The sequence below is a fragment of the Alexandromys fortis genome, unplaced genomic scaffold (assembly GCF_014885135.2).
Source record: "Alexandromys fortis isolate MF-2015 unplaced genomic scaffold, M_Fortis_MF-2015_v1.1 scaffold_17, whole genome shotgun sequence".
Classification (NCBI taxonomy): Eukaryota; Metazoa; Chordata; class Mammalia; order Rodentia; family Cricetidae; genus Alexandromys; species Alexandromys fortis.
Window position 1 is genome coordinate 7,425,808 of NW_026067896.1, and position 27,021 is coordinate 7,452,828.

Sequence of the window (27,021 nt, forward strand, 5' to 3'; positions counted from 1 at the left end):
TTGGAAAATTAAACTTGATGTCTTTCAACTAAGAGGTGAACAAGGACAGTGTACTGCAAGTTTAAAACTCAACTCCCTTCCTGCACTGCGCTTTCCGCAATACTTGTGTCTGCCACGGCTGAAGGCATCCATTAGAAGGGAATGAGGGATCAAAGACATGCAGCTGTGTACTGGGAAGCGGGAGGAGCACAGCTGAGGAGCCCTGAGCAGAGTGGGCTGTTAAAGGAGAAGAGGAAGGGAAGACCAAGTAAGATAGACATTTCCTCCTGCCCCATGGCACAAACGTAGCAAATTAGTTACTCCATCCTTTCCTCCCGAACCCAGCAATTCACTTGGGATTCCTTCAAAACCCCCCAGTCCAGTTACTAACGTGTCAGATAAGATCATTTTAGAACATACAGTTGAAATCGGGCCTTGTGGGAACATTTTTATCCTTGACTTAAATAATATTTATGCGTTTCTAAGAAAATACACTGGAAGGGAAAATACATTAGGACGTTAATATGACAAAGTTAAAAAAAAAAAAGATTAAGCCATTCAAGAATCTGGGTAAATGGCAAATGGAAGGGTAAGAAACAGATATAGTTCACTTGGGGTAAAGCAAACTGTGCCTAGACTAAAACAGAAAGAGGGGAGAGAGAGGAGCAAGAAACACTGCACAAATAACCAGGGAACGGCCTGGCTTAGGAAGCTGGCAAACAGAGATAGCGGGGACGTAGTAGACTAGAGGCCAAGACAAAATCCTACACTCATCAGAAAAGCAAGCAAACAGAAAAATTCGTAAACATCAGTACTCTGAAATATTTGCTGGTAATTCGTCCATTAAAATCTGCCTCTGCTCCACACTGGGCCCCAAATCCAGGATGGACAGTTTATCCTCTCACTGACACCTTCCCAACACAACATTCAGCCACTTGGCTTTCAGCGGCTTTCTGCTAAACATGTATGTCCTCACTATCAAACGTCTCCTGGACTTTCCACTCCGGACAAGAGAAAGTCCAAAGTCGCCCTTGCCACAGCCACGGTTTCCAGTCTCAGCAGCTTATACTTTCCGCCATGTAGGGTTTGACCTTCTAACACTGAGCTTCTGCCATCTTCATTTGGAAAAAAAAAAAATGCCCGACACAGTATCAGAGAATCGCAAAAGATGCTGTCCAGTTCATTTTGTATTGGCCATGCTGGGTGTATAGAACTTATTTTTAATAATAGGGGTTTGTATACCCAGTGAGGCTTCCTTTGACAAAATTAGTTTTTCACTTGCAAGTGGCTATCAGCTGGAGTTAGTTTCTGGGTTAGGGATGGGGACATGTGTTCAATTTTCAGATCTAGGACCCCATTTGCTGGAAACCCGTGCAATCCCTCTGGATGCTGCCACAGTCACAGAGTTCATACCTATTTCCATCCTCCTGTGTTTAGGGCGTATTGTTTCCTTGATGAGCTCCTTCCCCTCTGACTCTTAGAATCATTCCGCCTCCTGTACCACAAAATTCTCAGGGGAGGGATCAGATAGAGCCATCCATTTAGGACTGAGTGTTCCAAGGTCTCTCACTCCCTGCTCATTATCTAGCTGTGTGTATCTGTATTTGTTCTCATGGGCTGCAGAAGGAAGTGTCTCTGATGGTGGCTGAACCGTGTGCTGCTGAGTGCAGAAAAAGGCCATTAGCAGTCATCTTCAGGCTTGCTTCCTTTGGCAGAACAGTACTACTTGGTTTTTCCCTAGGTCCCTGGCCTAACGAGTCTCAGGTTCTTAGACATCCAAGCAGTGTCAGGGATGGGTTCCCTCTCGGAGTGGACCTGAAATCCAATCAGATTTGCTTGTCTTGCAGTCAGGTCATTGTTGTGGATAAAAGGGTTCATAGCTGGGTTAACGTTTACACTTCTCCCTTGGCAGCAGTAAGACTATACCTTCCAGTACCATGGACACTAGTCAACTGTGATGAAGATTCCAGGTAAGTAACAAGTTGACTTCTCTGTGTTCGGTGAGTTGTGCAGGTGTTGTCTTCAGTGATAGGACCTTACTGCAAGTTTGTGGAGAGCAGCCAATTACCTTGGCAATAGCCTGAGTTTTTGTGGGGTTCACATGGATTCCCTTTTGGCCACAACTTGATTAGATGTAATCCATTCCTATTACTAGAAGCTTTATTTGGTGGTAAATACCTCCCTCATAATTTGATGATTTCATTTAGATCAACTTCAAATATGTTGTATATATACCTCAGCATAAACTTACTAAAATATATATACATACATATATACATATATATACACACACTCATAAAGTCGATAAACAAATCTTAATACAAGACTTTATCCATTCTTGCTCTTTAGAAGATTCTTGCTCTTTAGAAGATTTTCCTTGGCTCCTAATGGCTAATAACATCTCCCCACCACACACACACACACACAAAAGTACCAGAGCCTACTCTAACAGTCAGCTGACATTCATGATCTGGCTTTTTTGCCATTGTGTGATGTACATTTCTCTCTGCACTGACTTGATTATCAATTTGACTTCTAAAGCTCCCTTTGCTCCATCTGTTCCTTTCTTCAGAACATGGAGGACTGAATAGCTAGAGCTATAGGAGAAGCGTGGACTTCTTAAAACAGCAGCTCTCGCGCATCAGCTAAGTTCAACAGAGAAACGGGAAGGTCTCCACAACACATTTTAATAAAGAGTTCAACTCAGGAAACATTTACTCAATTTCCACTTGGTTTTCTCATAAGTAATAATTTTGATACAGATTAAAATCATCCAAAAACAGCCTTGGGAGAAGAACCAAAAATCACAAAAGGCCACTTAAAATATTAGTGTAGGGAGGTCCCTTAAGAGATCTTCCCTACTATCTAGTAACTATTTACTGACAGATTTCAAGGGTAGCTGCCCAAACCCAGGAAAATAGAGCTATACCATATATAGATATTTAAGATGCCAAACCTCCCCTCCAAATCCAATATTCACTAAAAACATTTTGGATGATACCATTGTCTACCTCTCCCACGACTTTGTGTAGGGGAGTCAGATCAGCATCACGGTTTCCACTTTCATGGTGGGGTAAGGATGAAGCTGCCTTCTGGGTACTTAGATATGAACTAGACAGTCTTCAGTACACCATCTACCACAGGATCCCTGCTTTGAATGGGCATCCCACCTGAGAAGTCTATTTCATCTGACTGTAACCTTCTTAGCTTTCCTCTCTCTATGTAACTAGACTATGTTGTGAGAATTATCAATTTCCCCAACTCTAGTCTATCATCGAAGTCCTTTTCCCCCAACATAAATTCAGATTGTGAGCAGATATGTATGCGTATGCACCAGTACATTTTTTTATTTATAAATAAATATGCACCATAACTTTTCTTTGAAAAGCTACTAATATTATAGTTTATAACCCTTATTATAAACTCTGGTGGAAGTCGAAATTTTACTCAACTCTTTTTATGAATATCTGGACACATTTCTTTTTCATCCGTCCTGAGCTCTTTCTTGTTCTGCCTCCAGTTTTCTTGGTCCTGGCGTTCTTACATTTTGGGGTTCTGTTTCATTGTGCTGCTCTGTCACTAAATACTAGGGACACCTGGCCAGGAAATATAAGGGTTCTGTGTTAATTCCTAAATGTCCCTCTATTAGGTAAGTTTACATTGGTTTTATTCCTGGTCTCCGAAAGTCCTTAAGTAGAAGAAACAATGCTAGACCTATGGAGATTACGTCTACGTATCACAGAGAGGCTGTTTTGTGCAGTTAAACCTCTCGCTCCCATAGCTGCAGGTTAATAGAGAAAAATGTTTGCCAGGCCTCTTCTCAACAAAATCATCCTGTCACCTTAGCCACTTCTCCATAACGACGGCACGAGTCACACTGGGATTATGGTAAAACTGACAACGAAATCTTGTCTTGTTGCCCCTGGTCCTGGACAGAAAGCACAAGTCCAACCGGAGGCAAGCCCAGTAGCTGGAGAGGTGGCACAGCACGCCGACTTAATCCTACTCTTCCTCCACACATGGGATGATCACAGGCATCGGAGGTGGAGAGAAGGGGATTTCTAAGAATCATGGGGGGATTTTTATGTCCTGCCTTGCAGAGGGTACGGCAGTGTTTCCTATAAAGGGACACTCTACCTCTGGCACCGTTTGTGTCCCATTAAGACTTGTTGTTATTTTGGATAGTCATAAAATGGTTTACGTCTCCCACATTAAGGTCAAACTAGCTGACTACTGAGCAAAATTCATAAAAGAAGGGCACTCTGGAATTTTCCTATTTGCTTTGTTACATGGCAGACATCAGGACTTCGGTGGCATATATAGTTAAGAAATTCTTTTTACAAGTACCCATAAAAGAGACGAGGACATGGTGCCCAGGAGTATAATTGAATCAGTCTGGTAGAGCTTCCAGATGGGAACCTCAGAGAAGGGCACAAAGGTGTAGCTTCTTTTGCTTGTTCATTCATTCACTCTCCCCTCTGGGCAAGGAAGAACGGCATCACAACAAACTCGCAATGAAACTAGGAAAACATTCTCTTACTTCCCTCCCTTGTTACATCTATGTGCCTTGCTCTCCTGAGATTTCTGTGCCCAGGCCCAGGCCCAGGCCCAAAGCTTCACATAGTTTAGTGCCTATAGACTTTATAATCTCCATCCACAGCACAGGAACCTGCTGTGCTACTTCAGACGTCCTCGGATTTGACAGTCTGCTATGTGAGAGTCAGTGAACTTGACAATAACTAGATTGTTTAGGAACAGCAACAAGAAAAGGTGTGCTACCACTGGACGCAGCGGCACAAACCTGTGATCCCTACACTTGGAAGGTAGAATGTCAAAAGACCCTGGTTTTCCTAAGACATTGTCTCAAACACAGACACACAGACACACAGACACACACACACACACACACACACCAATGGAAATTCTACTATCACTAACAGCTGGAGTCAATGTTTATCTTCTGCTCATTTTCTGAGAACAAGAAAAAATAAACTTTAAAGGATATGATAAGAGAAGGGCCCAGAAAAGGGCATTACTCAACATACCATTAAGCCCCCTGAAATAGGAATTTTAGAAATGCTACTGCCAGAAATTTTTGGAAGCAGGTGTCCAGTTGTAGAAACATCAGCTTTGTGTGATGGGGATAAAATTAAAATTTACAGAGTTGTAGCTCTGGGTAACTATTCAAGCTTACATTCAGTATTTACACCATCTATGTATCCAGAGTCCCTAGGAGCAGTGCAACTGAAAATGACCCCTAACACAAATCACTGATTGTTCAACGAAATATAACAAAGTATTGAGTAGAACACGGAGAAAGACAAAAGAATCCTCAGAGAAAAACTTCATTAATGACATTTTTTAGACAGTGTGTAAGTCACACAAGAGAAGTTTCTCCTTATCCTCTCTTCCAATGATCCTTGAGGCTGGCACGTAGAAAGTAGACCACATCAATTGCAACACAAACACAAAGTGTAGAGAAATAAAGAACATATGTCTAAAGTGTATTATCTTGACCCTGTCCTACTGAAAATGTGCTTGTTTCCTGTTCTTGGTTTAACCCATCATAATCGGTGGCCATCTTTAGTTCTATTAGCTAATGCTTAGTCCACGTGAAGCTGTAAGTTTATGTACAGAAAACAGATATAATAATAAGACGTGACGTCTTATTACTTGTTATCCTTTAAAAGTAGATGTTTACAAGATTGAAGTTCTAAGCTGCTAAGAGACGTTTGCTTATGTTTCCCCCCCAAGTTAAGAACCAATTTTGATTGGGTCACAATTAGGTAATCTTAAGATGAATGAATTATTTCCAAATTGTATATAGTATGTAGTAGCAGATATAGTATATAGTAGCAGATTTCATATTTATATTTAACTTGCTTGCATATTCTTAAGGAAAACTGTGCACCGCTCTAAGAATCACCCTGTAATGAGCTAACAGTAGCTGAGGGAGTCACAGCATCAAATGCAGAAAGCCACTGAGCATCTGTCTGAGCATCACCTAAGAGGCTGATTACTGAAATGTCTTAGAAACAACGATGATATTAGGCATAGGGCGATCATATGAAGGGCAACGAATGCTAAATGTGGCTTAACACATCAAGGGGCATCATCCAGAAAGTTGGCCCTGAAGATCTAAACATTAAAGGGACTCTCCTGAAGCCATATACACCCCACAAACTGAACACCACCACCAAAACTAAAGGAGAGGAGGGCCTTCATAGGAGAAGTGTCAAAGCACAATTAGCGGTCAGTGCTTCAGGACATATGAAATGTGACCTCTGGGGTTCACCTCACCAGTTAGTCTACAGAGGAAGGTATCAAGAAGGAATGGAGGTAGCATGTTGCATTTTCAAGTATTAGTAAGGAAATAGAATGATACTTCTGTATGCAGGAGCAGAGAAAGCTGAAAGTTAGGTGCATCACTATGCAAGACAGTCATGGTTTCACCTTTAATCTTCACTACAGGAACTAGGAGAAGACACAAGAAACTCAGGTTTCCCAGGAATCAAGATCTTGGTCTACTCTTCACTCTACCACTAGTAACATTTTAAGGACTAATAAGAGCCTCGCTGTCACTCACTGGGACTTCCTCCTTCCCCCAAATTTTGTGGGAGAATCAAGAATATTAAAATAGTCATTGAGTCAACTACTACAACAAATGTATCTTTGATATTCACATGCTCACCTTTACTCAGATTGGTTGCGGAATATTTGTTTAACTATGTAAAGATGTGTTGCTGCTTTACCTTGCCTGCCTACACGTCGTACCTGACCGTTCTAATCAAAACCTGTATGGACAATAGTAAGGGAGAAAGTATAGGCAGGACTTCCAGGCAGGGAGAATAAGTAGGGGGGAAGAATTTAGACTCCAGGAAAGAAAGAAAATTCGATTCCAGGAGCCAGCCACACATGGAGGAAGCGGGAAAGTAGGAAATACAGAGTGAAAGAAAGGTGTAAAGCCCCATGGCAAAATATAGATAAAGAGAAACATGTTAAGTTAAAAGAGCTGGTGGGACAAGGCTAAGCTAAGGCTGAGCATTCATAATTAATAATAAGTCTCCATGTCTTTATTTGGGAGATGTTTGGCAGTCCAAAGAAAATTTCAACTATGCAGATTTCTGACCAAACACCACTTTCACAGTTTTCTGAATATCAAATATAAGGTAGCACATCTCAGCCGAAGTCCTCCTTCACTAGCACACTTTACTTTTCTGTCCAGCTCATGTCTGTGCATCAAATGATAGATGCTCAGCCATTCACTTCTTCACTACAGCTATTCTTTCTAAGAAAAGCTCTCCAATTCTTTAAGCAACAGAACAATAAACAGTGCGGAACACTAGTCAACAAACATCCAGCAAAACTTGCTGTAAGAGCTAGAGAGAGACTTAAACAAGTAAACAAACACACTTGCTATACAAGCCTAAGACACTGAAGTTGTTTGCATAAAGGTAGGAGAAAATTAAGTCCACAAAGTTCCCCCTCACACACCTACTACTACTAACAATAATAATAATAATAATCATTTTTAAACTTGAAAAAATAATATGAGACCATATTAAAGAACATTTGCTAATCTTATAAGAGGAGAAAATTATACAAACTTACAGATAACACTATTTCACACTGTACATGGGTATCCTCCAGCATCATACAATTTAATGTTGTTCTCCCACTAATCATTCAAAGATATAATAGCCCATTTATCTTTTTCACTTAAAATACTGCCTAGTATACAATTTAAACTGGACTCAAAATTCCTTCCACTCAGAGTTTTGGGCTATTACAAAACTAAATTATTCCCAGCAGGATGAAATCTATCAATCAGGAGGTGGGAAGGGGTGGTTGTGCCTGCAACATGACCAGCTTTTACTTTTTAGGGATCTATTCTTTCCACGTGTCTTCCAAACACAGTGTCTTGTCATTTTACCTCCTGGGGTTTCCTGTGAACCCCATATTTTCCCCTGTTTCTCATTTACCCTTCTTTTTTGGTAGCTATGCCATAGGTAACACCTACATTTAAAACAAATCCTATTTAGTTTTTGAAGGTTGACAGCACAAAGTCCATTTTTGAAGCAGAAGAGCAAAAGTCAAGAGAAGACTGAGCACGTGCTATCACCAAAATGGGAACAGCTCTACGGTCAGTCTGTGCTCTTGGACCCCCCGCTCTTTTTCTTGTCTTCTAACCACAAGACCGTACCTGTTCCTCTCAGCAATTAATCCTCCTGCCACTGGGGTTTAAAAGAAAGCTAAACCTTAGAAATTACCAACATTGGTACCTTCAGCTTATAAATGAGGAAATAAGGGCCAAGAGGGGTTAAGCGACTTTGCCAGAGGTTATAAAAGTTATGAGTTGACAAGATGGAGACACCCAGATCCAGACCATACCTCTAAGGGCATATCTAAAAGTCCAAGAAATCTTACATGTTCCATCAACAAGGAAAGAAAAGGAAACTGACCCAAACGAAAAGTTTGGAAATGAAGAATGGGGACGTTAGTACAAATACATCTACTGACGTTGCTATGGAGCTTCCTTATTTTTTTCCCCTCACAAAACAAATTGCGTGTGATGGGCAAAGAGAGAAATAGGTGAGGTCATTACACCACGATGCTTTTGTTGCTACTTTTACTTCTATAGTTTTTCATTTTCTCCTACTTAAAAGCTTTCAGTGTAACATCCTACGCACTTAGCCATTCCACGATGCTGACCTCTAGCTCGGGCCTTTCCTTAATCAAAAGCAGCTGATTTTAATGCGTCTGCACTCCAGTGTGAAGGAGGCTAAGACTGCATTCGAGTGCAATCAGGTTAAGATTGGCTCCAACGGGAGGAAAAATCCATACATATGTTGAAAAGATCTGAAAAAAAAATGCCTGTATTCCCAACCTGATTACGACTTACATTTTTGCATGGTTTGTCAAAGCAGATCACTGAAATCAAATCAAGATGGAAAGGGGGATAAAGTGGTTTTCTTCTTCATTCTTCTGTAATCAGCGTGACCCACTGAAGAAGGGGACTTTTTCTTCTCTCACCTGAGGCAAGGTGGGACTCACCACTGGAGGTTATGCCAATTTTTAACAACCAATGCCCAAATTCCAAACTTAAGTTTCTTAGTTCTCATATCCTATATTTGTAACTAGAAGTCATTTTATTACAGAACCATTCATGTCTACTAATTTATTTTCTTTAAATCAAACAAAACAGGCTTCAGCATATCTTCGAAACCCTGTTTTATGTAAACCCAAGCGTGTTTACTATTTCACTATATTTAGACAAAAAAAATTAGTAAACTGAAAATGAAATAGCTACAGGGATTAGAGCAATGCTTAATGGATAAAATATGGTTAAAACCTAAATACAGTTTAAACTGGAATCTATATCTGATCTGTTAGGAGACGAAAACTAGCATCTCAGGCTAATGTGGTGTGGTGTGTGTGTGTGTGGTGTGTGATTTAAATAATCAGTAGAATCAGGTATATTCCATGACAGTGGCAACTGTCAGTAGCACAAAGAACAGAAATGCGATAAATATTATGACTAACAACCTATCTACTCTCTAGAAAACTCTCAGTCAGAACTGAGGTCAGGACAAAATGAAAGGCTAGAAAGGGCTAGAGGAGTGTGTGGGCTCTTCCAACACATAAGCATGTTTGTTACAAGAATATTTTCAGTCTAATTTTTGCTATTAATGTAAGCCACAATTGCTGGACCATGATGCTTAAAAAGGGAACAGGGGGGAGGGGCAGGAACGGACCAGTTATATAAACAATATACAACAAAGGACGTCTTTCTTTTCGATACCTGAATACATCGGGTTTGCTTTTAGGCAAAAGGTTGCAGGTTAAATGCTCTCAGCTATCCAAGAAGTGGCTTATTAGTTTTGTAAGAAAATATTTTCTTATATTTTGACTGAAAAATACCCACTTTAACTGAACAAAACCATCCTTGTTAGTGCAAAGCAGACCCCCCAAAAAAAAAAAACTTTGTTTCAAAGGCCCAATAAGGAAAAGCACGACTAATTCAAGAGGAAAAGCTGCCTCCTCCGCGGGAGCTTCTGAATCTGGATCAAATCGTCCTCAGAGGCTGGCTGGAGTCTTGCAGTCTTCAGAGTGTCGTCGGCCTCCACGGATCGGAGACCTTCTCTACACAGCAGCACAGAGTGGATAGAAACCCATTTTAGCAGCTACATGTCCTCTTTCTGGGCTAGAGTTAGAAGCCAAGAAGCTACACACTAACAGAGGGTGAGGGGAAAGAGGCCAACCAAGGTTTGGGCTATTTTAGGAGGCACTTTTCCAAACACAACTTTCTTTCGGCTTTGGTTTTCTATTTGTACACTTTTGGAAAAAAAAAATCTCTCAGTTTCATCTGTGGCAACATGGCTTTGCCAGTGATACAATAAATGTCAACAAGTGATTACTGCTTCAAGAAGCACACTAGCATTGTGAAAATTCCCTCTCAAGAAGCTGGTGAGATGATTCCGGTCAGTTATATGCTTGCTGCCCCAGCCTGTAGACCTAAGTTCATACATCCAGCATCCTCAGTCAGATAGGTCAATACTCCAGCCCTGGGAAGGGTGCACAGAGTCAAAGGGCCCTAAGGCCTTGCTGGCCAGCCAGCCTAACCAAAATAGTGAGTTTGAGGTCATTAAGGGACCATGTCTTAAAAAGGTTGGAAGTAATAAAGGGAGATGGCAAATGTTGCTGTCTAGCCTGCACACACAGACACACACATGTGCACATAAACACATATGTATACAACACCCACATACACATAAGAACTGCATTTTAATCTCCTGATTCTGTGTTGTCCAACACCTTGCTAAGGACTCCTAATTTCTAAATGAGCCTAATCCGGCTATTATAGAATAATGACTACAAATCAGCATAATTATTACAAAGAGTTAAACACACAAACCAGTAGCTGTTTTCTACAAATTAGTATCCAAACAAAGAGAAGGGGCTGATTGTGGTAACAGTGAGACAGGGTTCTTTCCTCCCAGTGTTTGGGTAAGTTTATTTTAAGCTGTCATCTGCAACTAGTAATGATGCAGATGATTTTCCAGATTCCATAGACCTCTCTACGCTAAATGCTTCTCAACGAAAGCTGGCCCCTTCCTTCTGCAAAGACCCGATTTCATAAGCACCCACTTTTATGGTACAGTTGAAAAACACACACACACACACACAAATAAAACCTCACACTTTCAGAAGTCTCATTTGAGAAAGCACGTTCATATTCTTTCAAGTTTTTTTAAAGAATAATATGAAAGCAAATGAAATGTCCACTCTACATAGAGCACAGCTTAAGCATTTGTTTCTGAAATAGAATCTGATCTCCTCTCCATTGTCAGTATCAGGATTCCATCACAGATAGATAAATAGCATTTATGGCAAGGAGGGGGAGAGGGAGGGGAAAACTTGAGAAAGCACACAGCACCAGCACACGAGAGCGCTTAGTTAGACCCACCTCCTGGACAGTGCCTCATGGCCATCTTGCATCGCCTGGATTCAGCAATGGTTGGACATGGTATTGTGTCTTTTGCGGGCTTCTTAACAATCTGTCGTGTTCTGGTTTCCAGACCCCATTTAAATCCACACGTGCGGTTGTTTCTGCTACATGTTCCCCACTCACTCCAATGACCAACTTCACATCCTTCTGATGAAGATTTTAAAAACACAAACATAGACAGCAGTTGGGTATCCACCGTTAAATGGGATATAAAACTTATACAACACTTGTTTATTACCTCTAGCATAAGTCTCAAAAACCAGCTTATGTAGCCTAGAGGAGCTGAACTCATTGTCTAGAACTACAGTTGCTTAAGTCAGAGAGTACTGACAGCTAAGACAAACAAATGCCACATAAGGAATGAAGGAGCCGTTGCTTTCCATCTGTCACGTTTCTGAAGGGAAACTGCTGGCCAGTCAGAAACGCAAAGCTCTGTCATCTCTAAAAGATGGCCTCGAAACAGGCAAAACCCAAAGAGAAGGTGCTGTTTTCATGCCACGGTGGAAGTCACCATCTATCAGGCTAATTTCATATTCCCTACCACATACCCAAATCAGTAACTGTGTTTGCTTTATTTCACAAGTACTGGGAGTCGGCAAGGAGTTCAGTATGTGAGTGTTAGTGTGTGTGTGTGTGTTTTTCTGATTCTGCCTATTCTATCTACTCTTGTATTTCTTACCCTCTGTATCCATGACGTATAATACACGTTTGAAAATTAACAGACAACTGCGGCAAAAAAACGATATCTATTTTTTGTAGTCATGAAAAACTTTTGATGCCCATTTTGTAAGATGACTGAGCAGTGGTGGAGGCAGGAAGAGGACAGTACCACTGTGCAGAGTTGAACCTCCTCATCAGCATTATACTGAAAAGCTCCTCACATGATACATGAGGACCCCAGCCTGGAGTCCACACAGGGCACACTGTGTTTTCAATCTCAGTAGGCATCAGAGCCAAGTCCAGGATCTTTTCAACCCCATTTTAAACTGTTATATAGGGTTATATATGCACAGGATTCTATCATGGAATATTCTGTACATTTCCATTTACAATTTGTAATATTTGAAGCAAGGTGTGATTCTTGCTTCAAAAGCTAAAACCGCGTTCATATGTTTTTAGCAGCTTTTTCATTTTTTTTTTCAATTGGGTGATAATTCATGTACTAACTCACACATTAATACCATTGCAAATTAACCCATTTCTTTCCAAAACTCACGTCTAAGTTTTCAAATATATATAACTTCAAAATGGTTCAGCAATATTTCTAAAGAAGTAACTGTCAAGTGCCATTTAGAAATGAAATATCAGGAGCATAACTGATGAGTCTTAGCTCCACGGGATGTCAAGTCAGATGTATCGTGCATCTAGTAAAATTTGAGGGAGATGAGCATGAGATTACAGCTAAGATCAAATCTATAGATTTGTAAGTGTAGCCACTTTACCTGCTAATCAATAGTAGACCCATGGGGGGAAAAAAAACCCACAGTATTTTATAAACACCATAGTATAAAGTTCACATGAAGTTTCCAAAATGGGTGATTATTTTTTCACAATATGTATGTTAAGGTATTCTACAGATCTAAAATTCAGTTAATACCAAAGCAATTTTAATAAACTTTGTAATTTGCAGCCAATCATCAAGAAAATATATTTGGGCAGAAAAACATTCTCTCACTTTTCTGTTTTCATGAGGATGGCTAAGCAAGAATCTCCACAGTTCATTTATTTGCAAGGCGAAGGCAATAGCATGAAAGCCAAAATAATGCTTGGAAGTTTTGTTTTTCTCCTAAATAAAATATTTGTACAGTACTGTGGTGGTTTGAATAGATATGGGCCCCATAGACAAAGACTTGGGGTTTGAATGCTAGGACCACAGGGACCCACAGGAACAGGAGGTGTGGCCTGGCTGGAGGAAGTGTCTCACTGTAGGGCAGGCTTTGAGGTCTGTACTATGTGCTCAGTCTAAGCCTAGTACACAGTTTCCTTCTGCAGTCTGTGGATCAAGATGTAGAACTCTCAGCTCCTTTTCCAGCACCGTGTCTGCCCACACACTGTGTATCCCATCACGGTGATAAGAGACTAAACCTATGAAACTGGAAGTCACCACAATAAATGTTTTCCTTTGTAAGAGTTGACATGGTCTCCTCACAACAATAGAAACCCCAACTAAGGCAAATACCAATAATTTAATATGATAATAATAAATGGGTATATTTGTGATGGTAAAGTATATCACTCCTTAAGTAGGCTAACTCAGCAAATACATAACTACCAAGTTTTGGAACAAAGATACCATCATCACAGTGCCTAAACTCTTTAGAATCAGCAAAAGAAACTAAAACCTTTTGGTTCTAATGAGCATTGGAACTCATTTACTTTTAGGCTGACTATCTCCAACATGAATAGGTGCACAAACAGGCATGAAAACTGGAGAGTTGAATTAAGACCTACTCACCTACACATTCCATGGTCTCATCTAATGGTGCAAAACCATCTGGACATTCATCAAAGCAGCGGCCTCTGTGCAAATAAAAGCCTACTTTGCACTTGGTACAAAAGTCTTTGCTAAAGCAAGAGTCACAGTTTTCTATTCTGCATCCTACAATTTTAAAGAGAAAAAAAATAGTTAAAGTTGTGCATTTTACAAATCAAATTATATAAACTCATTGGTTACCTTAGTCAAAGCATTAATGGTTAGAAAAGTCTAAAGCTTTTATATTCTCATGTTAGAGCATTCTCATTCACTCCCTAATTCTTCCAACAGCTTGCCACATTAATAAGTAAGAACGCCAACAAAGGCCCTCAGGCAGCGGGGGACTCCAGAAATGTTTGGAAGTCCAAATGGGATTAAAGCGGATGATTGTAAAGAGTATCCTCTAACTACAAATTACATCGCCTCAAAGACTGAAATCTGTGCTGCCTTTCAAAGTTCCACAACGGGAAACAGAGTGGGAACTCGACTCAGCATCTTCTGTTTTCAGATAGTCAGTGACTTAATTTCACTTAATTTCAAAGAATTTTTAAATGCCTGGTGCATCACCCAAAGCACTGGTCAATGCCCGTGGTCTTTTTTTTATAGAGACAAGGGTGGGGGGAAGGAAAGATTAGGTCACTTTGTGGAAACCTCATGGCAGGAAGACCTTTGTGTACATTTCCATTTACTCTTCCCAGTTGGGTGAAACCCTTAATTTGTAAATGAGGACCCTGGGATCTAAGAGACAGAAAGTCATACAGGGAGGAGTGGCTGCTTTGGTTCGGACTGGGCTTCTTCTTAAACACAGATTATGATAAAGATGTACAATAACGTACATAAATCTACTGACACATGAGGTCTGCAGATAGAAGCAACGGACGATCAGAAACATTTTCCAACCAAAAGACACAATGTTCCAACAGAGGTTTAAAGAAAGCAATTAATAGGCTTGAATTCTAGAGCAGCTTCTCTGGAAAAGGCAATGACATCTGGGCCAGACATCAGTGGCAGGCACAGGCAGAAATGAGTGTGCTTCCTGGAGGGGACAGCGAAGGAGCTGGCAGGTTGATTCACTGAAAGGCCAGGGTTTCAACAGGCTGTGGTTAATGGTTAGTCATAGCAGATATAACTGTTGGTGATCATCAGTACCCAGAGTGATATGCAAACGCAGTAGCATCCCATCCATCCTTCCACAAGTCCCCAGTACAATATTCAGCGTCATAAGGATTCTGGAAAGATGTAAATCATATACTTCCCACAAACTAAAAGGTAATTGGAATAGAAAATATAACTCAAATTTTTAAAAAAAAATCCCTTTGTGCTTAAAAGTTTACATTGAAAAAATGATTCCAGAAATTAGCAAAAGGCAAAAACGTCATCTACAATACATTATATAATGTTAATCTCTAGGCCATAAGAAAAAAATGGCAGGTCCCTGCCTTTCCATTTTGACTCTGCAAGGGTCTTTTGTGCATGAAGTGACCACCATGGAGCACCTAGCTGAATACCACCAAATACAGAGCCAGAACACCAAACGGGTTCACCAGTAAATTACAACATTGCTTCTTTGCTGGGGAAAGAAAATAATGGGCATAGAAGTATAGTCTGTCACCCCATAAAAGGTTCATTTGTAGTCTTAAATGCTGTAACCTTCATTTTAATAAACGGAGGCCTACAGCTGGATAGAAGCTCTCAATCACGGTCAGACTACATGACCAGTATGTCCACAAATTGTGGGTTTTCTTGCTTCATTTTTCGAAGAGGCAAGCAGCCTTCTCTGTTACAGAATTATTTTCCAAGACACGATAAGCATTCCAAAGGATGAAACAGAAGAGGGTAAAGGGAACAACAATAAAAAAGAAACTATATTGTTTTAAAAAGTAAGGACTCCACAGCTCATCAATCAGCCATTACCTACAAGGTTTGATTTGGCTTTTAAATATGTTCTGCACAGTTAAGTCGTTTGGCCAAAACGTTATAGCAACCAGCATTTGGAATTAATTTTACAAGATTTTTTTGCTGATCTTTATTGTTACTTAGAGTTCCTTTCCTCATTCCGTTCCTCACTTCTGAGACCAGTTCTCAAGTGCAGAATTTCTCAAATGTCTATCATTCTCCATAGAGTCCCCCGGGACTATTTCAGGCATAAATCCTGCTGGAGAAAAGCTTAATTATGCACTCTCAAATTTGATACATTTGATACGTTGATAGCAGAATACTATAACCATTAAAAAGCACACTGGGAATTATAAGCAATGACTTAGAGCAAGCGCTAAGGCCTATTGTGAAAGGAAAAAGAAAAGGGCAGGCTACAAGTTATATGGAACATGATACAACAAAGACATATATAGAACGGTGTGCATACGTATGTGTGTATAAAGTGCATAGAGACGTTAATTTGAGGGCAGGAGAGCAGAACTGTGAAACACCAAAAGTGTTGTGTGTTCCAAAATCATATGAAACTTTTATAATTGCAACTTAGCTATATGATGAAAATAAAAAGATTATTTAAGATATATGCAACTGAATAAACTACCGAAATTTTTTTAAAGCCTCTTTATTAACACTATGAAATAATTCTTTGGATTTCAACAGGGAAAAAGAAATAATGCTGCAAATCACATCTCAAACCTTTCCAGATTTGGAAGCACAACCTAGACCCTTAATATTGCTGAAGCTGCTTTAGCCTTCAAACTAACTCAATGTTTGTTTAACCATTTCTTGTCAGGTTCTCTGTTTCCTAGTGTTCGGTGAGTAACTTTCTCTTCCATTCTAAGAAAAAAAACACCCTAAAATAATATCTATGCACTATAGCGTCCTTTAAAAGGTTTGATTGGGGCTAAGCGCACACACTGAGAGCTCTGCTGGCCTTCCTGGATTCTGTGGATTCCCAGTTTGCATCACGGACTCATCTTAGAACTCTAAACTTTGACCTAAATAGCAATGTGTGAGCCACGTTCCCAGAAATTACCCCTTGATGCGCCTCAGAACCTCGAACCCTTTCTCATTAGCCCCAGATTCCCCAACCCTATTTGACCATGGCTCAGAGAAGTAATGCTTCCAAGGGGAAGGGTAATCTCTTGGGGTGGGGGTGGGGGCCTCATAGTCCTGCACTCAGCCAGGAGCGGCTTTCCCCAGAACCACCTAAGCCATAGCTTGTTACCCTCAATTTATTGGGATTCATTTCAGTCTCGTTAACTTTTCACACACAAAAGTCATTCTAAATAAAATTTAAAACATTTTTTTAAAAAAAAAAAAGCTTTTAGAGACATACAGAAATTTTCTTTCTCCCCTAAAGTCATATTAGGCTCATTCCATAGGAAGGATCACTGTCTTAATTATTTCTCATGTGTGTTTCTAGAAATCTCGTTGTAAAACATTAAATTTAATGGGTTAAACACCATTTAAATGCCAATAGGAACATACAATAGCCGGTTTTACCTTTGAAAACTTTATACTGTGTAATAGGTATATCAAACTTTACTAAGCAGGGGCCTTTGGTATGAAAGTGTGTGTTTTAAGTTTTTGTTCAGAATGTAAGAACCTACTTTAGCCAACTTACATGCTTCTTAATTACAGTGCCTCCCCAAAAAATGTAATCCACCAAGTGAGACTGCCAACGTCGGTTTAAGTAAAATTACTGTCCAAGTGAATCTGTGGCCAAGCACAGCCTGACAGGGCTGTCATTTGGCCACAAGGGCTTATCCCAGCCAAGAAGCAGAAAAGCATGCTGGGCAACCCCCTTCTCCTGTCTTCCCAACACCACCCCATACAGGGTCTAAAGTAACATTTTTCAAATTATACTGTAGTCGACTTCATTCCAGGCATTCCCCAGGAACCTAGTATGTGCTGAGTGGTGCTGCCAGACCCTAAGAACATGGTTCGTTAACACCCATCCCTCAGTCCCAGGGATGCCAATGCCAGAGTGACGGGCCACAGCCACGCGGCACCGACACAGTATCGGGAGATAATAAAATACACGGTAGAAATGCCTTCTGGCCGCGTTGCAAGCAGAGACCAAGCGCCCACTGCCGTCCTCCCATTAATTTTTTTATTTATTTCAATTTATAAAATCTCCTTGTCTGGCACAGAGCTGGACACGAGTGGAATTTTAGCACATGCCAAGCAAACAAATCTCAAATGCCATTTACAAACTCAGTTTATTATCCGCATGCTAAGTAAGAGATTGCCAGCATGTACAATGTACGCATCTCAGATATGAGAAACATGAGAAACAAAAACAAAATAAACCACCCTCACCAGCCACAGAGAACCGTAAATCATACAGGAATACCTAGGAAATATCTGAGAACAATTAGAACAGAGAAAGGAAAGACCCAAGTGAAGCAGGTAAAACCTCCTGTGGATGTTGGCCTGTTTTAGTTAAATTTACTTTTAAAGGACAGAGGAAACTAGAACCCTGGCAAGGCAAGGTTGGGGAAGCACTGGAGAAAACGCACATGGCTGGTGATTGGCCCAGGGAAGAGTAGGCTGAACAGGGCACAGGTGAGAGATGGGGATGCTTCCTTGTATCTATGAGGGTTTTAAATACTTAAATAGCAATTGACATTATTAAGAAAATAATAATGGGTTGCGTTAAAGATTAGGGACTTCATGTGCCTTAGAGATTGTTTTTGCTAGATACCCAAGCACAAGAGCAAACTGACCATAATAGTGCCTAGACAAATAGAAACCCATAGGGTCTTGGAGACCTGATGGATGGGTAACCTCGGGATCTTCAGCCTGCTTTAAAGAAAGGCACTTTGGCAAGCAACTGAGTAATAACATGACTAATACTAGAAGGGCTATAGAGTGTGTGTGTGTGTGTGTGTGTGTGTGTGTGTGTGTGTGTGTGTGTGTATCTGTGTCTCTGGGTCTGTATGTGGAGAGTTTCAGAAAGTTAACCTTACTGAAAGACAAGTTTAAAACATTTAGGACCCTAGTAGTAAAATTGATGCCCTGTAGTAAAATTGATGACTGTCTTAAATATCACAATAGAACCTACATCCAGCAACTAATGGAAACAGAGGCAGAGACCTGTAGCCGAGCAATGGGCTGAACTCCCAAAGTCTAGTTGAAGAGTGAGGAGAGTAAGAATATAAGCAAAGAGGTTAAGACTATGATGGGAACACCCACTGAAACAGCTTACTTGAGCTAATAGGAGCTCACCAACTCCAGATGGACAGAAAAGAAACCAACCTAGGTCCAAACTAGTCCCTCTGAATACCGGTGACAGTTGTACAGCTGGGGCAGACTACAGAGCCACTGGCAATAGCACCAGGATTTATTCCTACTGCATGTACTCACTTCTTGGGAACCTATTCTCTTTGTATGGATACCTTGTTTAGCCTAGATATAGTAGGAAGGGCCTTAGATCTTCCCCAAAGCAATGGGCTTACCCTCTCTGAGGAGTGGATGAGGAATGGGGTGGAGGGAATGGAAGGAGGGGAGGGAGTGGGAACTGCGATTGGTATGTAAAATAAAAAGATAAGTTTGATTTTTAAAAATAAATAAAAAGTTAAAGATAAAAAAAAGTTAAAGATAATATATTTCTAATATTGCTAGTACAAAAATCTCATCACAGTATGGATTGATGAAAACTACAATTCAAAAGCTAAAAAAATCACAATATTTTGCAATAGAATCTAGCTACACACAGCTCATCAGGGGTGTCAAATCATTTCAGATTAAAGAAAATAAAGGGCAGCCCCCGGCTTTTCATACTTAACAGCTGAACGACTTGCAGGGTGGTATGGAAAACCAGCATTACTAAGTTAATAGACAATCCTGCTGAAGTCTGGGAGAAACCCAGCTGAAATGGTCCAAGTCAAAATTGCTTCTCCCAGGGAGCACGCTTAGCACAGACGCCAGCCACCCAAGCATCCCGAGTACAGAACAGGGCACAAGGGCTCAGAGACAGAACTGAGTACAATGAGACAGCAGTGCCATGGTCAGCTGACCTGAGGACAGTTATTTCATCACTCTCATGGAACAGTGGACAACTTAGTAAGACTAGGATTCTGTTTATCTTCATGACCCAAAAATAAGAGCAATTTCAGCCTTCACTTCATGGGTCTGTCAGGATTGTTCAGAAGCTTCACACGGTACCTTCCTGTGATGCCAAGGTTGTTGATCTTGCACTGGACCTTATCCAGCCTCAGCCTCTTGATGTAGAGTTACAGGCACGCACCCCCACATGCTAGGCATACTTTATTTTGATGCCTAGAAATACAAATACTATCAAAACAATTGTCTTCACAGGCTCATTTTAAAGTTAAGTCTTCCAAATTTACAGTGTATAAGCACCAAATTCAAATTTGTGAATTATATGGCTAGTACCTTCTCTGTATCTTAAACGGTGTATCTTTTCTACATGCAAAAAAAAAAAAAGGAAAGCAAAATAAACACTGACTATGACCAAGAGCTTAGTAGACAAATACAGACATGGGCGCTGTCTCTCACAGTTCAAGTGTTGCATATTTCAAATTGTCCTGCGAACAAATGAGATGAAGAAGAGCCTATCTTCTGGGAAATGCAATGCTTTGTTTTAAAGGGATTTGTATTTCCATTTAAGGAAGAGAGAAGAGACAACCACCTCAAAGTAAAATTGACAGGAAGACAATTTTAAATTATAAAACAAATTCATATTTCATATCAGATTTCCAATTCTTGCCAGCAGCAGGTTCCTCATCTTGGTTACTCCTTGTGCTTTTCCTATTTTGGTAACTTGTCAACCCTATCATATTAAGGTGAAACCTTAACAGTGTAATAAACTGCAGACCTGAGTCCCCACTGAAATTTGCCAAGTCTTGGAAAAGGCAATTTTCTCTGCCCAGCTGAAAGGAAACGCTAAATACATCTTACCCTCCACTCAACCTCCACCCAAGACAAACAAGAAGAATCTCTCAATACCTTCACACTCCAAACAGGCTTAGGGCAGAGGTACAAGGCTTGAGAGTAAATATCTTAGAATATTTAACTCCATTAGAACACAAAGAAGCCACGACTCAAGCATCAAAAAGCATAGCACAAAAGCATAGCTGTTTTCCAATAGAGCTTCACTCAGACACATAATCACAAGTGAAAGTTATGTCCCATGCATCATCTTCATGTTTATTTTTTTTCTCTGGCACTTAAGGCTCTAAAAGTTATCCCTTAACCAAGGCCCTGACACACAGGATGGCAGGCCAGAATGTGACCTTGGTTGAATTTTACTGAGTTCTGACTTTAGCGAACAGTTTCATTTGTAAACATCAAGTAGAAGCATCTTAACTTAGGGACTCAGAATGAGTCTGAAATCCACCATCAACTCTACACATAGTGAAAACACACAGAGATTTGGTGATCTCCACAAGAGAAAATGACTTTGATCAGCCATCAACAGGGATATATTGCCTTGCTGTAGTAAGTGTCTCATCCCCTGCTTGCTATGTCACTGGCATGTGAATGAAAGGGCTGGTTGATAAAAGAGGGAGAGAATCGAAAAACAAAATGTTTAGAGTGAAAGCAATATAAATTTACTTCTAGTTCTGCTATTTTTAACTAGCTATCTGTCATCTGTTATCTTTAACTCTGTTTAAAGAAGACTTAGCTATGTGTAACCACCCAGTTCAACGACAGAAGGAGATAGAAACTCTAACCGCACCATACAGTAGAAGCCAATCTTCAGGTTGGTCAGTAGATGCCTCCGAATGTCTGCTTTCACTGTCCATGACAATGCTCTGACAACATTTCTAAGCTCTTTAGCAGCAAGGGAGAAGTTCCACAAGTGCATTGGAAAACTCTACCATGTCCAGGCAATGCCTTATTTTTTAGAGAAGCATAGAATCCAAGGAAGCATGGGGCCAAAGAGATCGCTCTTCAAGTTGAGCCAAGTTTAGTTCCCAGCAGTCCCATTGCAGGTGAAGATACTGGAGGGAAATTGCTAATTAGAACTCCGATGATGCCAGACTTGGTGAAAAGTGCCTATAAAACCAACAATCTGAAGGTTCAAGCAAGAGAACTGCAAGAATTGAGACAAGTTTCTGTGAGCGGAGGTTGCTCGCTCATTTCCTGAATGCTCAGACCTGAATTTACTTCACTTACTCCACTTACTTCTCTCGACATCTCCGTTTGGATTTCCTGCCTGGCTTTGCTCTGCTAAGCCATTGGCTGGAACAGCTTCATTAATTAACCAATGGTAATAAAACATTCACGGCACACAGAGGGGAATCGCACATCAAGTTTGGGCTATAAGGGAAGATGCTGTCTCAAAACAAATGACAAATAATTACAACAAACCCTAATATATCCTATCAAATTATTGGTGGCTCAGCCATACTGCTTCCCATAACAATCCGAAAAGTATAACTGGTAAGAAAACCACTTTGAGGGGCTGGAGAGATGGCTCAGTGGTTAAGAGCATTGCCTGCTCTTCTGGAGGTCCTGAGTTCAATTCCCAGCAACCACATGGTGGCTCACAACCATCTGTAATGAGGTCTGGCACCCTCTTCTGGCCTGCAGGCATAATAAATAAATAAATATTTAAAAAAAAAAAACACTTTGATCTTTCAAAACCATGCATTTTTATATAACTTAACTGCTTTAAACAATTATTAAATAATTATAATTTGAAACAGCAAAGAGAAAGAATTCTAGTTTTATTTTTGTTGCTGTGATAAATGTTCTAACAAAAGAAACTAAGATTATTGAAGGATTTCTTTGGCTTACAATTCAAGGTTACAGTCTATCCTTAAGGGGAATATTAAGGTGGGAATCCAAGTAGAAAACCCACATCACATCCACACTCAAGAACTGAGAGAAATGAATGCACTCCTGTTGTCTGCTAGACTGCTTCTCTCACTTAGCTTTCTTCTGCCCAATACAGGGAACGGTTCTGCCCACGATGGGCAGGGTCTTCCTAGACTAATTAACAACTGAGACAAGGCCTCCACAGACTTGCCCACAGGTGAGCCTGATATAAAAAAGTCCTCAACTGTTACTCCCTTCCCAGGTAATTCTAGGTCATGATAAGTTGATATTTAAAAATAACAGAACACGAAAGGCATTAGTTTTTTACTTCAACAACATGACAGATGACTGAGGGGATAAATACTCTCCCACAGAGATAAACAGATAATGTATACTAATGCATTGCATAATACGCTGTAAGTATGTGCAAGGTTTGTGCCAACTTAAATATTTCAATTTTTAAAGATTTATTTTTATTTGTGTGTGTGTGTGTGCGCGCGCGCGCTCATGCACACATGCCACATATGCATGGGTACATGTGGAGGTATTGTAAATCCATTACTAGCTCAACTTCATGTCTAAAGTCAAGCTTAGACTCCTGACTTACAAGCTGATGATCTTATTAAACTTATCTATCTGTTTCTAGGCCTATGTTCATGTATGTCATTTATCTCCCCAACCTGCAATCAATAAAGAAACCAGAGCAGGACGCTCTGTGTTTTCAGTGTCTAACATGACACTGGGAGCTGACACAACAATGTACTATGATCGATGTGTCTGCTGAAGGACCAGAACATTTGAGATTCAATTTCTACCCTTTCAGAATACATACTGAGACAGGATCCTCTCTGCTTATCTTAATGCAAGCGTATGCTTTCGTTACAAATAGTTCACTTTAGATTATAAAATATTTCCAACTTAAACATCAGTTTATTGTATAATACAGTAAAGAGCTCATGCCCCGCTCTTTATTCATGCATATTCCTTAACTATTAACCATGCAGTTATGATGGCTACAAAGAAAGTGAACAGAACACTAAAGCAACTGGACTTAAGAACAGTAAGTTACAATGAGAAGAATATCTTTAAGAGGAACTACCAAAAGATTTCATTCTTTGACTGTGACGGTTTTATAGATAGGCTCACCAAGAGCACGAGCCAACTCTCATTCCAGCGTGTGTTATGTAAACGGTTCTAGCTTACAAAGCTAGTTACTGGCAGAAAACACTGGAGAACCCAGGATTCCTTCTAGTACAATCTTCTTTCGAAGTGATTTGCCACAAATTGATTTTGACCATTAGAAAATAAGACTGACATGAACTACTTAATGCAATCTGAAACACACTGGCAAGACTGTCATGAAATACTTAATGGAATTTGAAACACACTGGCTGTTTATTCCTGAAAACCATTTAAGTTTTCCTAATACTTTTATTTATAATTGTGCACAATTATTTTGTCTGTATTTTATTGTTTGTTTTGTGTGTGTGTGTGTGTGTGTGTGTGTGTGTGTGTGTGTGTTTTGAGACAGGGTTTCTCTGTATAACATCCCTAACTGTCTGGAACTTTGCTCTGTAGACCAAGCAGGCCTTCAACTCATAGATATCCTCCTGCCTCTGCCTCCCAAGTGCTAGGACTTAAGGTGTGCACCACCACCGCCCAGCTCATGTTCATTTTCTAAGGAACCACACAATGGAAAAGCATTCCACTGTGAGTCAGTGTTCTCCAACAGGATGGATATCTTGCTGACTGCTGGAATAGTTTGGGAGCCATGCATTTCTTTGTGAACCACGAGATCTATACGTATTTGCAGGAGGAGGAGAGAATCAGAATCAGAATGCTGAAATGGAAAAGCACTAGGAGAGACAGAGGAAGCCAGGGATAATGGAGATCAAACTCTTCCAGACCCATCCAGCAATACACCAATCATCTATCTCTATCACCTGTCTGTCTGTCTGTCCGTCCGTCCGTCCGTCCATCCATCCATCCATCCATCCATCCATCTGTATATCTATCCATCTGTCTATCCATCTATCTACCTACCTACCTACCTATCTAATCTCTACCTTTTAATTAAATATACCTTTTCCTTCCTTGAACAGGCTAGGCATGTCTTTGAATACAATAAAACACACACACACACTCATTGAAGGGAGAAATTTCCAGTGAAAGTATTTTTATTTTCACAAAACACTATATCTAAGACTATTTGAAATGTGTTAATTACTTGTTAACTCTCATAGTGCAAAAAGAATGACTAATGTTTATATTACTCAATCTATAAAAATGGATACCTGAGGTATATTGTAAACTACTTCCTATTAAGTGATCAAGAGAAGAAATAAAATTATTAGCAGTGACTCTACTAACTCAATGAAAGGCATAAAAGATATTGAAAGGGAGTTTTCACCTGATAACATAAAAGCACCATGGAAGACACAATTTATCACCTTTCTATATCACATATTTAACAGCTGCTTAGATTGCATCAATTTTTCATGTCAGGTGAGGTGGCTCACACCTGGAAGACCTGCATGGGGGGCAGGCATAAGTAAGGATAGGAGGACCGACCACGATGTCAAGAGTGAATCCAGGTTATACAGTGAGTTCCAGGCTAGCCTGGGCTACAAGGAAAACCTATCTCAGGCAAGCCTGTCATTAGGTAGGCTCATTCAATCTACTCAGAATAGCTACCTAACCACTTATATTTTTTATGGATGGATTAATAGTTTCTTAATATCTTTATTTTCTTTTCTATTCAAATACTCATTCCTAAAAACACAGAAAACACCTACAGCCCTCATATATACTGTCCCTTTGTCGCTACACCTAGCCTCCAAACTTTGGAAAGGGAATGATAACCAGTTTAGGTAACTTCATCCAGAAAATGGAAATATACAATCTGCTTTGCACTATTTAAACAATTGAGGGAAAAAATGTATGTATCAGAGAGTTTGGCACAGAACGCAAACTAAACAATAGAGTTTATGTGCCATACAGTCACCTGATTATCTGTGCTTTAACTAAACGAGAAGACATCTGTGTATTGGTTATAAATCAGGATAGTGGTTAGGATGAGTGAAGAGAGAATACCGAATAAGAGTGACTGAGTCAGGAAACATTCTTTTTAATACCATGGTTACATGTACCACTTCTCTTTGTGGCAAATCTATGTTTATTTTTGTCAAGGTGGATTTGAATCTGATATTTCACTTAATTTTTAAAAAAACTTTTAAAATAGGAGAAAGAAGGGAGTTTACATTTTGTCAACTAGACTAAGTGCAAGCATTCACACTAATAATAAATGTCTAGCTTCATGTGAAGTAAAAGCATATTAAAACAAAAAAATCACTTTATACATTTTTCATTAATTCCTAGGTGTTTACGAGGCAAAAATGTCTGCTGTTAGTTGAGATATGAGCCGACACCTGTACTTTATACTTATCCAAATTTCCACAAGATTGGGGTAATAGTTTCCTGAAGATTTCAAGATGTGCATTATAGTGAAAAGTACACAAAGACAAATCAGACAAATATGTAAAAGTATGTATGGAAATGGAATAAAGAAACATTTTTAAATGAACATCGCTCAGTGTACCTGTAATTGGCAAAGGCTGAAAAGTGAGCTGCCAGGAGGTAATAGCTAAATGTGTGTGCCAATCCCAGAGAAGTATGTACAACTATGTTAAGTGGCATGAAAAAGTCTGTAACTTAAGTTAAAATAAGCCACAAGTGTGACACTTTCTTAAGGAGGGGAAGGCACCACTGTGCAGAGAAATGCATGCTCAAAGACAGAAGCCCAAGTGTTAGCTTTTGGGATCTTTGGGAAATGTTTTACTTTTGGTTTTTCAGATGCATTGTACTAAAATTCATTTCTAAGCGTCCTAAACGAGGAATACATAACAACGTAAACCTGGTGCTTCTGTGCAAATCAATTTGCTAACAAATGAGAAAGAGGAACTCTGACAGGAACATCATGTAACATAATATCCAGGACAACAGAAGCTTGTATTACCTCACTTCAGTAAGCTACTCAAGTGATTTTCATGAGCGTGTATGAAATTTACAAACCTCAAACTGTACATCCCAAGGAGCCAATGTCAGCCAACCTAGGGATCCAAGTGTTTTTTTGGAAGATAGTCACTTCACGCTTGCATGATTGCTGTTCACAAAACAGCACAATGAAGAGGCAAATTTCTATTAGAGAATTTTCCAAGCTGCTGTTTAAAATTTATACTCGTCTCTGATCAATCAATAATCTCAGTGAGAAGTGGCTGTAATGGCAAATTCTGTCTCTAACGAATTTTGTAATTTAATCCCATCCTCTAGA

The 27,021-nt window shown here is 39.9% G+C and overlaps 1 protein-coding gene across 2 annotated transcripts in view; it reads right to left on the bottom strand.

The window, feature by feature from the left end:
- Rspo2 (R-spondin 2) overlaps window positions 1-27,021 on the bottom strand; it is a 126,818-nt gene that overhangs the window by 32,809 nt on the left and 66,988 nt on the right. For both annotated transcript variants that reach the window (XM_050162327.1, XM_050162320.1), the window contains exons 4-5: window positions 13,944-14,087; window positions 11,447-11,635 (exon numbers count right to left, since the gene is read on the bottom strand). In XM_050162327.1, the coding sequence (XP_050018284.1) occupies window positions 11,447-11,635; window positions 13,944-14,087 (333 nt within the window). The remainder of the gene's footprint in view (window positions 1-11,446; window positions 11,636-13,943; window positions 14,088-27,021) is intronic.